Source organism: Salvelinus namaycush, chromosome 36, assembly GCF_016432855.1.
Source record: "Salvelinus namaycush isolate Seneca chromosome 36, SaNama_1.0, whole genome shotgun sequence".
NCBI lineage: Eukaryota > Metazoa > Chordata > Actinopteri > Salmoniformes > Salmonidae > Salvelinus > Salvelinus namaycush.
The window spans coordinates 7781065-7798996 of record NC_052342.1 but is presented as its reverse complement, the minus strand read 5'-3'; the positions used below and the strand labels follow the sequence as shown (position 1 = coordinate 7798996).

At 46.6% G+C, this 17932-nt stretch overlaps 1 protein-coding gene across 2 annotated transcripts in view; it reads right to left on the bottom strand.

The window, feature by feature from the left end:
* LOC120030344 (neurexin-2-like) overlaps positions 1-17932 on the bottom strand; it is an 848849-nt gene that overhangs the window by 58535 nt on the left and 772382 nt on the right. For both annotated transcript variants that reach the window (XM_038975718.1, XM_038975719.1), the window contains one exon: positions 6583-6754. In XM_038975718.1, coding sequence (XP_038831646.1) covers positions 6583-6754 — 172 coding nt within the window. The remainder of the gene's footprint in view (positions 1-6582; positions 6755-17932) is intronic.

The following is a 17932-nucleotide window of genomic DNA, read 5'->3' as shown; positions in this document are numbered from 1 at the left end:
TTAGATTGCACCGCTGCTGTACGATTCAAGTACTTGTTCTACTCCAAGTAGGAGGGCTAATCCTGTGGCTCTGTGAGCTCCTGTCCTGGTGTTCCCTGAGCTGGAGCCAGGCTGTCTAAACCCTGCCAGCCTGCCACGTCCATGCCTCCTGGAACTTAAACGGGCATGGCTGGAAGGGAAGGGAAGTGCTGAGCTTCTCAGAGACCCTGGCCTCCTCACAACCTCGCAGCTCTCTGTCTCTCTCCCGCTCTCCCTCTCGTTAGCTCTCGCTCCCGCTCTTCCTCTCGTTAGCGTTCGCTCGCTCTCTCTCTCCCACTCTTCCTCTCGTTAGCGCCCCCTCTGTCTCTCATCCCCTAGCGTTTACAGTGGCTCAGAGGTAAGAGAAGGCAGACAAAGGCAGGTAGACTTTAAAAAGGATTGAGCTGCTTCGCAGGCTCCCCCTGTGCTGACCTCTGAGTGGCTGGGACAAAGAGACTCCTAGCTGGGAGACAGCTGCTCAGCCACCCTGGCTCTCTTGTTCTCTCTCTGTCTCCAGCTATGCAGGTTCAGTATAGGTCAGCACTCAGTACTCACAGAAACGTCTGTTAAATGCCTGGCAGCAAGAGCACAGGGAAGGAATACGAAGGAACTCTCTCACTCTCCTTTTCATTCTTTCTCTGTTTGCCTCTGTCCTCTGTCATTCATTTCCTCTCTTTTTCTCGAGAGTCCCTTTCTTTTATTGGCTCCCGTGATAAAGACGAGCAAAAAAGACCATAAAAGACATTATATAAATACTGAGCTAAATTGTATGCAATTAACCATATGTTGTGGTCAATTAACCATGTATTTGTGGATTTTGATGTGTGCTTGGGGTTATTGTCTTCCACGAAGATCCACTTGGGGCCAAGATTCAGCCTCCTGGCAGAGGCAACCTGGTTCTTTTGGCTTAAAAGGTACCAGGTAAAGTGCATGATGCCGTTGACCTTAACAAGGGCCACAGGACCAGTGAAAGCATAGTAACACCATAACGTCAAAGATCCACCACCATATTTTACAGCAGGGATAAGGTATTTTCTGCATATGCATTGTTCAACACTGGTGTGCGTGGCCAAGAAGCTCTATTTTCTTTTCATGCCATCCAACAAATGTAAACGCCAGGGGTTTGCTAAACGGCATTGGCACTTGGATCGAAACCTGCGCTACAGTCTGATGACATGAATATAGTGCTCTTCGGCCTCATACACCAGTGGTGGGTTTGGCATGGAAATAAGGATTTATAAGCAGAAAAGATGGTGGTGGATTTTAGATTTAACCTTTATTTAACTAGGCAAGTCAGTTAAGAACTAATTCTTATTTACAATGACGGCCTACCCCGGCCAAACCCGGACGACGCTGGGCCAATTGTGCGCCGCCCTATGGGACTCCCAATCACGGCTGGATGTGATGCAGCCTGGAATCGAACCAGGGTGTCTGTAGTGACGCCTCAAGCCTGTAGTGACGACCACTGTGCCACTTGGGAGCCCAATGTTGATGTTATGGAGCCATTTTGCTTCCACGGGTCCTGGGGCTGTTGTTATAGGAAAAATCCACTCAAAACCCCGAATTCCTATAATTTACCGTGTTAAATAACACTAATATGTGAGAACAATATTTTGAGAAGCAAATGTTTAATTTTGTTGTTATAAAAAGGTTGGTAGCAACATATGAAAACAGTTTGTTGCAGCTCAAGTCTAAATACAAAACCCACAATGCAATTCCCGCTATCAAACGTAGCTACACACAATAATACCAAAGTCAATAACAGCATGTGAAGTAGCTAGTTTGCTGTAAAACCGCCTAAAAAACCTGAACTAGCAATTTAGGAGTCTACAGTCTCAACATGTACAACATGCAGATTGATTGCCTCACAGAGTGGAGTCTGACATTCGCAAAGACACCATGCAATGCACCCTGGACTGAAGAGGTAGACAAATAGGAGAAATGTGGTGGACCCTCTGTTAAATTACACAATTCTCAAGCTAGGAATATCGCAAAAAATATGATCAATTGCTTATTGGAGAGAAGAACCTCCCTGGTTATGACATCGGCCAGTATTGAAATCTGACATGTATGATAGATGCTTTCCTCATCTAAATGTTGTATTCCTATTAACTTCCAGTGTAGGGAGAGAGACTTTATCGCAATGCTACGTCATACCGGACTAATTTCTGACTTGTTGGACAGAAATAGCTCAGATAACATTCAAAATGGGTGAATCTTTCCTTTAAGGTCAACTGCATCATGAACTTTGCCCAGTATCAGGTTATTTCAGCCGAAAAACTTGTTGCCTCTGCCAGGAAGCTGAAATTTGGCCGCAAGTGGATCTTCCAGCAAGACAATAACCCCAAGCACACATTAAAATCCAGAAAGAAATGGTTAATTGACCACAAAATGTACATTTTGCAATGACCATCTCAGTCTCCGGACTTGAACCCCATTGAAAACCAGTGGTTTGAATTGAAGAGGTCAGTCCATAAGCGCAGATGAAGGATATCAAGGATCTGGAAAGGTTCTGTATGGAGGAATGGTCAAGATCCCTCCCAATGTGTTCTCCATTCTCATAATTATTATTTTTTTAAGTCTCAGTGCCGTTATCCTTGCAAGGTGAGGCATCGGAAGGTATTGAAAACAGGGGTGCCAATAATTTTGAACCCTCTCTTTCTGTGAAAAAATATATATTACTTGTTAAACAAAATCTCTTTACCTTAACAAATGTATTAGTATAAAATAATATAATTGCAACAAAAAAAATCAAGCATACAATATAGCTCAGTATTTGTATGATGTTTTTTATACAGTATTTTTTGATCATCTTTACCAAGGGTGCCAATAATTATGGCAAGTAAATGTGCGCCATCTTGAACTAAATGTGTGTGTTTGTGCGCACGTTACAGACAGTGTGCACGTACAATACAATATGTGTAACCTCGGTAGCTGTGATGCTGTCCAATTTGTGCACTGCTTTTTATACAGTGCAGTAGATGCAACCCCTATCCATCAGAGAGCTGAGAGCAGCTGTCTTACACAACCCATCCCGAGAAGCTATCTCTATCTCGCTCGCCTTCATCCTCCCTTTCTCATTCTGAGGGACGGGGACCATCGCTATGTACCCCTCCCTTTCCACTCCACCTCTCTTTTCCCCCACTCACTCGCTCTCCTCCTTATCTCCCCTCTCTCTCATTCTATTTTTTCCCCCCTCCCTTTCCACACATAACTCTCTCTCCACTTTCCCTCTTCCTCCCCATCTCGAGCCATTTCTTCCCAGGCACAGCCAGGAGCCAAAGCAATAAGACAGCTTTATTGGTGGTGTGCTGCAAACGCCCTGGAACAGGGAAGTGTGTTGGCGCAGTGTGCACACTCTACTTGTCATAATGATGAAGTTACTAGGCGACACAAATGCTAATCACCAGGAGGCAGCCCAGCTACAGGGAATGGAAAGTAAGACGGCAATGTAAATAGAAAGTTAAAGGAGCATAGTGCTACTGTTGATGCTAATCCTAGGCTGGCGTTGTAGATAGAGGGATACGGTTTGTCTAACTATAGAGCCATTTACATCACACCAGAGCAATGTTCTGTGTCGTGACTTAAAATACAATTATAGTCATCATAGTAAATGTACGGCTGCGCTTCGACCGACGTTTCCCTAGCTTTCCAATACGGAAGAAGAAAGGACGAGGAGAGGGAGATGGATGAGGAGGAGGAGAGAGGAGAAGGCTGGGATGGAGTGGGAGAGAAATATAACCAGTCGAGTCAAATGCAACTGCTTTGACGTTGTATTGTATGTTAGCTTGGGTGTGGACATATCAATGGGAGTATATGAGGAAAGGGTGTTAGGACTTCCCTACCATCCACGCTACTCTGAGACTACTTCCACACGCGTGCACACAAGTGTTTTCTAGCAAAGGTGTTTGAATCTGGTTGAAATGTGCTGCAGTTGAACTGAGGGCAGTTCTCAAATTATTTTCAACCTGTTCCCAGTTGTACAGCTGTTCATCTTTTACACACAAAGCAAGGATTCTGGTTTTGTAAGACTGTGTGTGTGTGTGTACACTGCCACAACTGGTACCTCACCTCCCCTTTCTCCCTTCCTCTTGCCCTCTCCCTTTCTCTCCCCCTCCCTCCCTCCTACAGGAGAGCTCATCTTTCCCTGGTCTGTCCCCACTACCCATTGCCCTCCAAATCACCTGCCCACAGCATATTAGATGAGGAGGAGTCTCCCTTGTCTCCTTCAGCCTGCCAACTGCCTGACTGGACAGTGTTAGAGACTGTAATGGCTGCCCAGAGAGACTCCCTGTACTGGGCCAAAATGGTTCCTGAGTTGACCATGAGAGGGCACTTCTCCTAGTGTAGATGGAAACAAAGGAGCCACATCTAAATGAAAGGAGAATCTTGACATCATTTTTGCAAGCTTTATTCTCTTTCTGGACATAGTTGGATATGACTATTCACTCTGCGTTGACAGTTTCATAGGGCTCGTTCCTGGTTCACCGGTGGACATGACATTCTCCCTTACGGATAATTCATTTTAATAAAGGCTTTTGATCTTAATGGTAAGAGTGCCTTGAATGAGCTATGTCCACGGAGGTTTAGCGTTCCGATTTTTGACGACATTAGTGTCATTTAAAATGCATTCATTAGTAAAATGCGTTCTATGTTTGGGAGGGATGCTATTTGAGAGAATCACAGTGGTTTCACATTTCTATCTGGGTCACAGGCTTCCGTTCCGACGCCCCCCCCCCCTTAAAACTCCTCTTCCTTCTTTCATTTCACGGACCCCTCGGCTCAATTAGGAAGTCCTCCTTCCTCCCCCTGCATACCTCTGTCCTATCGGAGCTTTGCTCTCCTAATGCATCTCTGAGACAGACAGGGAACCTTCGAAGTGCCACTCGGGAATAAACCGTGTGTACGTAGCTAACGCGCATAAATGAGTAACAGCAAATCCACCGGCGCCTACTCCCCACACCCCTCCTCATCTCCTCCTCCACCCAAAACACACACCGCAACACTAGCGCCAACCGCAACGACTGAACCGGCAAAAAAAAAACGCGAACAAACTCGAAAACCTCGATCAGCAGGAGAGCGGAGAAGAGCGATGCTCGACTGACAAACAACGACAACGACGGAAGAAAAGATGAAAGGGGAAAACGAGGCCTCCAAATTCAATTACAACGAAGGCTGAAAATAGAACGAACCGGGGGCACCGTTGTCAACAGGCTGCTCGGCTACTGTTGTGCGCCACCTTTAACTTTATCGCTAACCCCGTGTGGAACACATGCCACGGCGAGAAAGGACAATTTCCATCACAATGGCCATGGAGAAGAGACTGTCACGCGGTGCTCTATTCTTCCAGGCTGTGATGCATGGACTTCTGTCCCGGTGCTGACTGATGGATCTAGCTTTTCTCTGCAGGAGACAATAGAACCAAGGTGTGTGGGCTCGATCCCCACGGTGACAGGGGATGCCAGAGTATAGAGAGGGGCCGCATCACTCCTGGTTATCACTCCACAGGGGCAAGCGTTTTGGCTTTGAAACAGTGGAGTGGGTCTATTTTCTCAGAGTTTACCTTAGACAAACTCCCCCAAAATACCAGTAATTGGAGCCATAGAATGAGTCCCCTGGAACACTGTGATACAGTCATCGGTGTCTAAGAAAACAAGAATTATTACAAAGACAATTAACCCATTCCTTGCCTTCCAGGGTAGTGGTTCTACCAGCGTGAACAGATCAAGCTCAGTATGATCAGGGATCAGAAACAGAAAATGTCTTCCTTGGAATAACCATGGTGGAGGTTGAGTTGACATGAATACAGTAGAAAACAGCGGAGAGAGAAACCAAGTGAGAGTTTTTGAATTGGCAACAAATACCCTCATAATATAACCAGCATATTAAAGGGATTGTTAAAAGTTTTATTGTACATAATCATGATGAGTGCTATATATTACATTGTTGGGTGGCATACTCATCTGCTGAGCCATAGGTGTGTGTGTGTGTGCGTCTTTCTGTATGTGTGTGTTCGAGAGCCAGAGGTTTCCCTCCAGCCACCTACACACAGCTCTAGCATTGAGGCTTAAAGCTCTCACTGTACTTCCATCCAACCCTGCCCCGGCAGGCCTACACGTCCAGTGGCTATATCCACATTACTATCCCCCAAATACAGCCAGCTACAGCCAGTGAGACAGCTATATTCTGGCCTGCTGGTGGGATTTCAGCCCACGTAGACGTGAGGTTGTTTGCCTAAGGACAATCACTGCTCTCTCTGCCTTAATTGCCTGGAAAGTATGCAAGTGTACACTAAATATGTATGAAGCGTTTACACAGAGGTACATAGATATTGCATATTTCCTCTGCAGGAAAAGGCTTACATTTGACAGATAATAACTCTTGGGTTGTGGGTTCGAATCCCGTACGGGTTGAATGTATGTCACTTAATTAACATGATATAAAAACAACCATATTATTTGAGTCTCTCACTTTCTCTCTCTTTCCACTGTATTCATTTAGATCGACTTATACTTTAGCCCTGTTATCCCTCCACTGTCCCTCCCTCCATCCCGGTGGTCCTACCTGTGGGGAAGCGTTCGATAACGGGCTGGCTGTCCACCTGCAGGGTAGCGTTGCCGCCGCTGCGCGTGAAGCGCACCACGTGGTATTTACCGTCGCTCACCATCACCGCGCTCTCCTCGATGACGATGTCGTCCGTTCCCACGTTGAAGATGACGCCGATCCTTCCTCGTTCCTAGAAGGGAAGAGAGAGAAAAGGGAGCTTAGCGGGAGACAACGTCTTTCATCTCTGCTCAACTGTGGATCGGTGAAAGGTGTGTCCGGGTTCTGGATAGGACCAAGCAGACTTCGAACCCAGGTCGAAGGTCATCGGATGCAACTTTAAACCATGTTAGCCCGCTAAGCTAAAGCCTACAGTTGGCATTAGCTCTGGGTGCTATCAACCACATCACCTTTAGATCTAGGATGGATTACTCATCACTTTAGTGTAGGTAACCTAACCACGTCCACTAAACATAAATGAAAAGGCTATTCAAATATGCCATTATATTTCCATCAAGTTTAAAACAGTGTTCAACATACACACTCTACAGTATGACAAGTACAGTGCAGTGGCCAATGTTCCAGTGTGTGTTCTGATCACTGTTGGGGCGTAACGGCGTTCAGTCATGCGTGAAGAATGAATGAAGAATGGACTACTTGTTGAGGACTCCGCCACCTTTAGCATTCATCACCCTCTTAACCCCCTCCCCTCTCGCATCTATTAGTGTTGACAGCCTCCTACTGCTTTGAGTTTATTACATTCTACCCCCCCCCCCCCCCTCTCTCTCCACTCCTCCCATCCCTCGCTCCCTCTTTTACCCTCCTCCTGCGCCTCTCGTCCTCTCCTGTCCTCGGTCCCCAGGAAAGGTCAAAGTCATTTACAGAGTTACTCTGGCTGCCATGAGGGGATGGAGGGAGGGAGAGAGAGGGAGGGAAAGGTAGAAACTACACTACAGACAAGGACTCCTCCACTCTTCACTCAAAAAAGTTGCTATCTAGAACCCAAAAGGAGAACCATTTTGGGTTCGATGTAGATGGGTTCTACATGGAACTCAAAAGACTTCTACCTGGAACCAAAAAGGGTTCTACCAAGAACCAAAAAGGGTTCTACCTGAAATCAAAAAGGGTTATTCTATGGGGACAGCCAAAGAACCCCTTTGGAACACTTGTTTTCTTAGAGTGTAGCTTCTGTCGTGCGTGTTCACTGCTGTGACTATCTAATGCCAGCCGGTGCCCTTCCCATTGGCCGCTTGTCCGTGCCTTTTCCAACAACACTTCCTGGTTTGACACGAGAGGTCAAGCTCGTTTGCTGCGGGGATCGCAGTGCACGCCGCTATTGCTCTGCTCTAGACCCCCTCTTCGCCGTCATCTCCATTGATTGCTTCAATCTAATTAGCTATGTGCATTTATTTAGTTGAAAAAACCTTCTCCGCATGCCACAATATTGTGAGGTTCAGCTATGGCTTTAGCTTACAGCACTGTTTTAATAATTCATGCTCCATTAAATGTTTTAGGAATATGTTAAAAAAAGCTGCTAAAATGTTATAGGGACTAAAGTATCAAGTTAATTGAGTAAATAGGAGCGAGAGGTTGGGATGTAAATTGATGAGTGGTGTAATCACGGTCACATTTATCGAACACGCACCTCGCCGGGATAAAAAAGCCATGCTATTTAACGAGGCGCGAGCTCGGGTGACAGGGACGATTAAGTGTGCTCAAATGGTGGTGTCACTGGATGTGTTCAGAGCGTGATTAATACCTTTAAAGGATCAACGGGGGCTTAGCCAAATGTATCAGTCAAACTGTCTGTCAGAATAATAAAGCTGGTTCATTTTGAATAGGCATCTGTGTTTGACGGTGCTAGCTACCGCACCTACGATCACCGAGGCTTAAATACGGTGGAATTAAAATATCCATTGAGTTTGTAAACATTACAAAGGAACTTTGGAGTGATGACCTAAGCCTCTTAGGGATGTCAAGCATAAGTCCTCAGGGGACACACGGCTCCTTGGCACTTTATCAATCAATGACCGTTATTGAATGACCAGAGACTCCGTATAGGACTGCCTGGCTTCTCGTATCTAAACCCACTATTGATTAATAAGAACAAACAGAAATGATGGCAATTGAAGATTGGAGTTTGACGTCCCTTTAATGATCACACCACCTTTTTTACTCCCAGAGGAAAAAAATCTAACTTGCGGAGGTTAGCCAAATGCTAACACAGTGCAGTAAACAGTAGGTAAGGACTTCTCCTGCCTCACCACTGCCCACCCACAATAAAGTGCTAACACTAATTGCGTTACCTTTTTCCTCGAGAATTAATTAAATTTTCCACTAGACAATCATTTTCTTTGGGAAATGAATCCCTAGTATTAGGGTATTAGCGGAGGGGGAAGCGCACGGGGAAAGAGATATTTACAGAGAGATTAGCATTTATGTTCCGCAACATTAGGGCTTCTTCTCTCTCGCCTGCACTGGGGAATGTATCGACCCCATTACACAAAGCAGCCGACGGGAATCGCTGTTTTTTTAAAGATGATTTCTGTGTTGCCGTAATATCATTTTAATGGCCGTTCCCTTAAGCGAAATATCTCAGGAAGAAAAAAAGGCCCATAATCCCCCATACAGTAACCGTGAAATGAAGGGAGAGGGGAAAGGGAGGATGGCTTAGGTACAGCACTGTAGTAACCAACAATACAAATCGAATGTCTTTTAAACATGAAAAGCTTAAAAAACAGTTAAGACAGCGAAGACGCCTCCTAATTTGTTTTAACTGGGAGTTTAATGGGCACTATTGTTTGGTTTTTATCGTGCTAGTCCCAGTTGTTAGTTAGCTGGGTCAATCATGTGGATCGGTAGGGGGGCCGTTGTGGTCTTGGAGGGACCGGAGTCCTGTTGGGTTTATGGATGCTTTTCAATTAACCACTGATTTAAACCTAGAGGGGATGTACCATCACATCCTGCTAATGACTTCAATTAAACAATCAAAGCCCTGGGATGGTATAGAGAAGGCCTAAGGAGCCCCCCCCCCCCGTGGTCACACAGCCAGGGTGGAGTTACTACACAGCTCTCTGGGGTGGGCTACAAATTAGAGTTAAAAGCTTCCGGCAGATTCCGGAGGATCCACAAGTCTCTTATTCCAAGTGTGGTTGCGTAACCCCTAACTTTTTGCTTTTATGCTTTTACTTTGTGTCCAGTAGGGTTTTAGATGAAGGTGTTACCGTTATAAGAAGGGCCAAGTGTTATTCCTGACCACCTCATCTGACTAGTAAAAACTTTTCAAGCAATAGTACATTGGTGTCAGAAATGGGAAGAGTAGAAGTAAAAACCTAGGCTATGGAGAGTATTTCAGAGGGGATATTTGGACATGACCTTGCAGTGTGTGAGTGTGGTTGAGGTAAGCTGGGCATACGGACGGGAATGTGAATGAGGAGTACCAGACCGAGGGCCCTGTGTGTGTGTGTGTGTGTGTGTGTGTGTGTGTGTGTGTGTGTGTGTGTGTGTGTGTGTGTTAGCGCGTGCTAGGGTTATCAGTCAGCCTCCAAGAAGGCTTACCGTCGATCAGACTAAAAAGAAAGGGTGAGAGAAAGACAAGAAGAGAGAGAAAGTGCGCAAGGTAGAGAGAGGACGTGAAGGATATGGAGCGAGGAGCACGGAGAGAGGGAAATAGCAACACTGCTTGATAAAAAAAGAAAAGGGAACCTTGACGATCTTCAAGGGCCTTGAGGTGCACTGTGATCAAAGAGTCTTTTGAAGATGTCAAGATGGCTTTTCTCCCCCCACTAAACATATCGGTAAAGTCAATTAAGAAGGAGAGATGGGGGTGCAAAAACTGACAAAGAGAGAAAGGATTGCTGCATTTCAGGGATTTGTTTCCTGCGTTATTTTCTAAGTGGCTCATGGATAGAACAACAGTCTCCTCTCTCATCCCCCTATCTTTATCTACCCCCTCCACTACTCCATCTCTTTATTCTCCCCAGTCTAAGTGTGATGCCAGAAGAGACGTGGAAGACGTGTAAGGATGAATGAAGGAGCCAATCACGACTGCCAGAAAACTGCCAGGGAGGTTAATGGCGGATTGGTAGAGAATGCCAATAATTTTGTTTATTCATTATTAAGGAATAACTCAGCAGAATTGATGTTTTTCAGTAGAATCACTGGAAAACCAAGAGATACAGACTGGAATTAGGTATGTGGATATATTGGCATGTAAATATGAATGAAGGGGTTTCATTGATCAGAACCTTCCATTCTTAAAATGTTACATTCACATAAGATAGGAGTCATGTCGTTTCACCCCAGGGCTGGATTGATATAGTATACAGTGCCATATTTACATGGCATTGTATACTGTGGCAGAATAATAATGATAATGAATGCATGAGGCTAATCCGAACATATGAGGGATTGACTTAGTCAGGGGCTGCTGTTTTAGGATGGTACAGTACACATAGGCCTGGTTCATCTCCGTCTCTCTCTCTCAGTCAGAAACTACACAGCAGTGTTACGTAACCACAAGGAATAGGTTGTTATGTAAGATGAGGCCGTATACCAGCAGCTAAACCCTTTTTACATTCACAGCCCGGCTAAAACACATCAAGGACTGACTCCGATGTTTTCCACCCGGTAGACCACAGGGTGTGTGGTACAGGTCCTCCAGATAAGGTGTGTGTGTGTGTGTGTGTGGGGGGGTGTGGGGGGGGGGGCTGACAGCGCGGCGGCGGTTGGGGAAACGAGGGGGGTGTGACAAAAGGGGTTCCTGTCTGGAATGTGAGTGTGCCTATCCTTCCCCCCTCTCCCCCTATCCAACTCTCTCTCCCTCCCCCCTCTCCCCCCATCCAATTCTCTCTCCCTCCCCTCTATCCAACTCTCTCTCTCCCCCTCCCCCTTATCCCCCCCATCCAACTCTCTCTCCCTCCCCCCTCTCCCTCTATCCAACTCTCTCTCTCCCCCTCCCCCTTATCCCCCCATCCAACTCTCTCTCTCCCCCTCCCCCTTATCCCCCCATCCAACTCTCTCTCCCCCTCCCCATCCAACTCTCTCTCCCCATCCAACTCTCTCTCCCCATCCAACTCTCTCTCCCCCCTCCCACCCCACCTCTCTCTCTTCTTCACTCTCTCTGCTCGGCACAGTCCGCCTCATTTGTATGTGTTTGCAGTAATCTGTGGCAGTCACCTTGAGAAAGTTGCCCCCATCTCCTCATCTTAATAGCGCTTTATCTCTCTCTCATTCTCTCCCTTCCCCATATCTCTTACAGTCAGTGCTTCAGCGTCTAACCAGCCCCTGGTCTGTGAGACAACGACATGAAACTCAGGCTATGATAAAGGATCCCATTTCGTTACAAATCAATCTGTCAGAGAGGCTGGGAGGGAGAAAAATGATACTAGTGTGTGTGTGTGTGTGTGTGGGGGGTTGAAAGATAGAGAGAAAGTGAGAGTGTGTATGTGGGACAACCTGACTTCCATGAGTCACACTAGGCATGCCCAGATGTGCTATACTTCCCCTGGCACTGATCTGAGATGGTACAGCAACATTTATGCTAATCATTCCAATACAACATTTATGCTAATCATTCCAATACAACATTTATGCTAATTGCTCTAACCGAAACGCATCTCTGTACGGTCATAATAAACAGGAACTCAATCGCGACAGTCTTGCCGACCCTCAGCCTTCCACCATTCATTCCCTCCAGTGTCAGTCCTTGACCCCCGGCACAGAGCACACATGCATACACACAGTTGGATCATTACTGCTGGGTACTGGTGATCTGAGCCAGTGAGACTGGTGATTGATGATGTCCTTCAGCTCACGACCCACTGGCCCTGTAGGTCAGAACCCTCTCAGACACACCTAATACGAAAGCATGTACTATACACATACTGTGAACGCACGAACGCACACACACACACACACACACACACACACACACACACACACACACACACACACACACACACACACACACACACACACACACACACACACACACACACACACACACACACACGGTCATATCATGAACACACACAGAAATACTGAAGCCAATAAACAAACATGAAAGCACCCCCACGTCATTGAGTGGAGGTTGCTGATGCAGTGAGGACCACCATGGGGCAGAGTGTGGTTGTGTTTATAAAGATATGGGGCAGAGGGCTGATGGACACACACAGAGGGTGTGTCGATGTATGTGTTTGTCGTGGCTGAGTGTGCATACATGCTTGTGGGTGATTGTGTGTGTGTGTGCATGGCGCTCAGGGTTTGTTGACTATTTAGAGTTTGCCCTGCGGCTTGGCTCCACCTGAACACACACAGCAGAAGTGGGATGTGTCGACTGGCTGACATGCTGGTTGTGTTTTGTCTCAGAGCGTGTGTGTGATCATGTGAGACAGGCTTGGAGCTCCCGACACGGATCAAAATGTCAGGGTTTGCGTATGTTCATTTCTCTGAGTGTGTGTCTGAGTATTTGGGTACGTGTGTGTGTGTGTTTAGTGTGTGTGTGTGGACGTGCACGTGTATGGCATGTGTGTGGCTACGTGTGTATGTAAAGTTAGTATGTGCGTGTACAGTCGGTGTGTGTCTGCGTTCGATGTGTGTGTGTGTGTACTGTATTAACCACAACCAGAACTAAAATCCTGCGTCATTTGGTCAGCTGCGTGATTAAGTTCTGGGTGCACACGTGTGAAGCAGACGTAGTTTAAGCACCGCCTTCGCCCACGCTTGGTAGGTCCACGTAATCGGTGACGAAAGCCCAAACACCGGAACTACTGCTGCTCGTTATCCTACACATTCCGTCCTGTTACGACAGATTATATCCACTCGAGATTAGTACTTTATATGTGTACGAGTGTGTGTGTGTGTGTGTGACAACTTAGAATCCTTACAACACATAGAATGACAGATCGCCACTTGACGCCCGCAATCCTCTCCCACTCACTCAGCCATGTCAAATCAAATCAAATTGTATTAGTCACATGTGCCGAATACAACAGGTGTAAACCTTAGTGAAATGCTTACTTACCAGCCCCTAACCAACAGTGCAGTTAAAAAAAATACAAATAAGAATATGAGATAAAAGTAACAAGTAATTAAAGAGCAGCAGTATGTACATGTAGGTAGAGTTAATTAAAGTGACTATGCATAGATGACAACAGAGAGTGGCAGTGGTGTGGAGAGGGGGGTTCAGGAGTCTTATGGCTAGAGTCTTGACTAGATGTTCAAGAGTCTTATGGCTTGGGGGTAGAATCTATTTAGAAGCCTCTTGGACCTAGACTCGGCGTTCCGGTAGCGCTTGTCGTGTGGCAGCAGAGAGAACAGTCTATGACTAGGGTGGCTGGAGTCTTTGACAATTGTTAGGGCCTTCCTCTGATACCGCCTGGTATAGAGGTCCTGGATGGCAGGAAGCTTGGCTCCGGTGATGTACTGGGCCGTTCGCACTACTGTCTGTAGTGCCTTACGGTCAGAGGCCGAGCAGTTGCCATACCAGGCAGTTATGCAACCAGTCAGGATGCTCTCGATGGTGCAGCTGTAGAACCTTTTGAGGATCTGAGGACCCATGCCAAAGCTTATCAGTCTCCTGAGGGGGAATAGCTTTTGCCGTGCCCGCTTCACGACTGTCTTGGTGTGCTTGGACCATGTTAGTTTGTTGGTGATGTGGACACCAAGGTACTTGAAGCTCTCAACCTGCTCCACTGCAGTCCGGTCGATGAGAATGGGGGCGTGCTCGTCCTCTTTTTCCTGTAGTCCACAATCATCTCCTTTGTCTTGATCACGTTGAGGGAGACGTTGTTGTCCTTGCTCCACACTGCCAGGTCTCTGACCTCCTCCCTATAGGCTGTCTCGTTGTTGTCGGTGTTGTGTCATCGGCAAATTTAATGATGGTGTCGGAGTCGTGCCTGGCCATGCAGTCATGAGTGAACAGGGAGTACAGGAGGGGGCTGAGCACGCACCCCTGAGGGGGATCAGCGTGGCGGATGTCGAGGGGACTTTTGACGTTGTGACAGTGTAAATGATAAACTCAGCTATCAGTCTACATGGCCCTCAGTCTCCCCTTTCAACTCCTTAGCCTGGAGAACATGTTGAAATCTCAAGTTATGACAGCTTGGCGTACGTCGGCCATGACTCAAAATCAAGAGGCACCACATCTCCAACCCAATCAAAGAGCAGAGACGGAGAGAGATTAAGAACCCTCAACGGACTCTATTAGCATCTCACAGAGTACCCCGTGTCTTTTTTTAAGTGCCTAACTTTCTCTAACGATTCTAACGGAGTGTTTCTAGTCCGTCCACTGTGTGACTGAGTCAGTGGAGGCTGGTGGGAGGAGCTATAGGAGGACGGGCTCATTGTGATGGCTGGAATGGAATGAGTGGAACGGTATCAAGCATATGGAAACCACAGGTTTGACTCCTTTCCTTTCATTCCATTCCAGCCATTCCGATGTGCCTGTCCTATAGCTCCTCCCACCAGCTTCCACTGGACTGAGTGGCTCCTGGAGACGAAGAAGAAATCGAGAAAAGGGAAAGAAAAGAAGAAAGAAGGGGAGGAGGAGAAGCCGAATAGACAGAGGGAAAGGTAAAAGGAGAGGTCAAGAGATACAGGGAAGAGAGAGAGCACTGTGGAAGTGTATTCCCTGGGCCGTAGCCAGAAAAGGCAAAGGAATCGATGTCCCGCCCACCCTACTGTTTCTCTCCCGCTTCACTAGCCTAGCGGTTTAGCGTGTTGGGCCAGTAACCGAAAGGTTGCTGGTTCAAATCCCCAAGCTAACTAGGGTAAGAATATGTTGATGTGCTCTTGAGCAAGGCTCGTCACCATAATTGATCCTGTAAGTCACTCTGGATAAGACCGTCTGCTAAATGACACATAATCAATTATGTGGTGTAGCTAGTGGCCATTTGGTAAGCTATGGGCCTTTTCTTTCTCTCTATTCCATGTCTTTTTCACTGCCGCCATCTTTGTTTCTCTCTAGTCCCTCTCTCCCTCGTTCTCTATGGACTTATTACAGGATTGAGTGGTGGTGTTGCATGGGACTTGGCAGGATCCCACTCGTCTTCACCTCATGTGTTGGAGTGATATGCTGCGAACAGAGAAAGAGACCGCTAACGATTTCTCTGTGCGGTGTGCTCTCTGTGTGCCATGTGTGAGTCTCCAGGGTGGGAGACACTCGATTTTCAGATTTTCTGTCGCGAGCAAATAGTGGGAATTGAACAAAATACATCTGGGGAATAATTAACAAAAGGTTTAATGGGTGCAATTTGAGATGAGAGCGAGAGGAAGACAAAGAAGACTGAGAGAAGGAGGAGTGCCAAATTGATCAACTCTTCTTTACACAAAGAAATGAATTTTCCATGTGTTTTCAACCGTTTCTACTGTGTGTGTGTGTGTGTGTGTGTGTGTGTGTGTGTGTGTGTGTGTGTGTGTGTGTGTGTGTGTGTGTGTGTGTGTGTGTGTGTGTGTGTGTGTGTGTGTGTGTGTGTGGGTTTGAGCAACAGAGAGGATGTGAGGGAAAGACAATCTTGTTGTGTGTGTGCGCACGTGCGTGCGTAATTGCAGCCGATTCCCCCTCCAAAAAAAAAAAAAACGCTTGAGGAAGAGAAGCACGCAGACGGGCAAAATTGAAGCAAATGAGACAAAATCAAGAACAAAGTGTTTTCTGTCTGGCAATCCCTCCTCTACTCTTTCCCTGTCCACTCTCTGTTCCCCGCACCACTGCAGAACAACTGCAATGGATCACAAGAGTACTTTGTCCCTTCCATCTTATCCCCATGCATGTCTTCATCGTACAAATACATCATGTACACGCTGTGCATTCCAATAAACGTTTGGAATACAGAAGTAGAATATGTAGCAAACAACTATCAATGAACAGCGATTATGTAACTATTATGCTGTTGCGATCGCTAGCTCCTTTCAAAATAGACACCAGGGAATAGTGGAACGCCTAATGAAGTGTAACCAAGACTACTGTCTAAGCAGAGAAATATTACACAGTAACCGTCCTCGCCTTACTGAAAGCAGTAAACCTCAAGTACCAAAAAGTAGACTAGTGAATTTCACGCATAACCCCCACTGAACTGTATACCCTCTGTCCAGCCAAGAGAGAAACACTTTTAACAACTTCTGTTTGTGATCACAATCAGCTAATATGGAGTGCATTTTCTCTCTCAGCTTCTGCTAATCTAAGAACCGTGCAAAAGCCTTAAGATCTTACCATCTCACTCCCTTTTCTTTCTTCATCTGCACCTCTTGTTTATCCCCCTTTCCCTGTCTCCATCCCCCCTCTCTCTCGCTCTTCTCTCGGGCGGCCTAGCGATTAGAGCTTCTGGCTACTAATCGAACGGTTCGTAGTTTGAATCCCGAAACTGACAAGGTGAAAAGTGGGTCGATGTGCCTTGGGTAAGACACGTTACCCTAATTGCTCGACCCTGGCCGTGACCCCACTCTCCAAGGGTGTCTCAGGGGGAGTTGGGTTATGCAAAAAACACATTTCCAATTCACACCTGCATTTTAATACACCCTTGTGAAATAGGACAAATAAGCACCCACCTACTTATTATTATTATTCTCCATTTGCCACCTGTCCTCCATCGCGCTCTTCCTATCTCCATCCATTAATCTGTTGCCCTATCTATCGTTCCGTCAGAGAGTTGGCTCTTTCTCTCTCAACTTTGTTGGGCTTGGCACAAGGTTGAAGCTTAGCAGAGGGGAACGGCTGCCCAGCACACAGGCTAATATTTGCTCACCGCTAAACTGAGCAAACACGGATAAACCGCCCACAATCCCCCCCCCCCCCCCGCTCTCTCTCTCGCTCTCTTTCGCATTTCCGCCTATCTACCTTTCTGTCCCCTCTAACTCGCACTTTCTTCTCTGGTTCAAGGTTGTTCACGGTGATTGGTGGTTTAAGGGATGTGTGTTTGTGCGTGCGGGTGTGTGTGTGTGTGCGGGTGAGTGTCGGGGGACCTTCACCTCAGAGGCCCTCTATTTTAGACAGAATCATTCCCTGTGGGCCAGTGGAAACGAACCTGTCCACTCCTCTAACTGGGATTTCCTTTTAAGGCACAAAGTGATTGAAACAGTCAGCTCAAAACATCCCTAGGTGTCTAACCAAATCTCCTTGGTTTTTCTCCTCGAAACGATTCACTAACTTTATACCCCTCTGCTAGGTCATCTGAGTACACTTTTTGAAGGACCCCCATAAGTGCTGCCTGCTGGTATGCCTGTGTGAAATCATGAGTATGTGTTGTAACATCATTTCACTCTCCCTTTTTCCAGTCACAGTTATGTGGGGTTAAGTGCGGTGGAGACCCTAGTGCTAAGTGCTGAGGCTGACATAGTGTTCAGAATGAATGCTCAGCTCAACTGCACTCTGCCT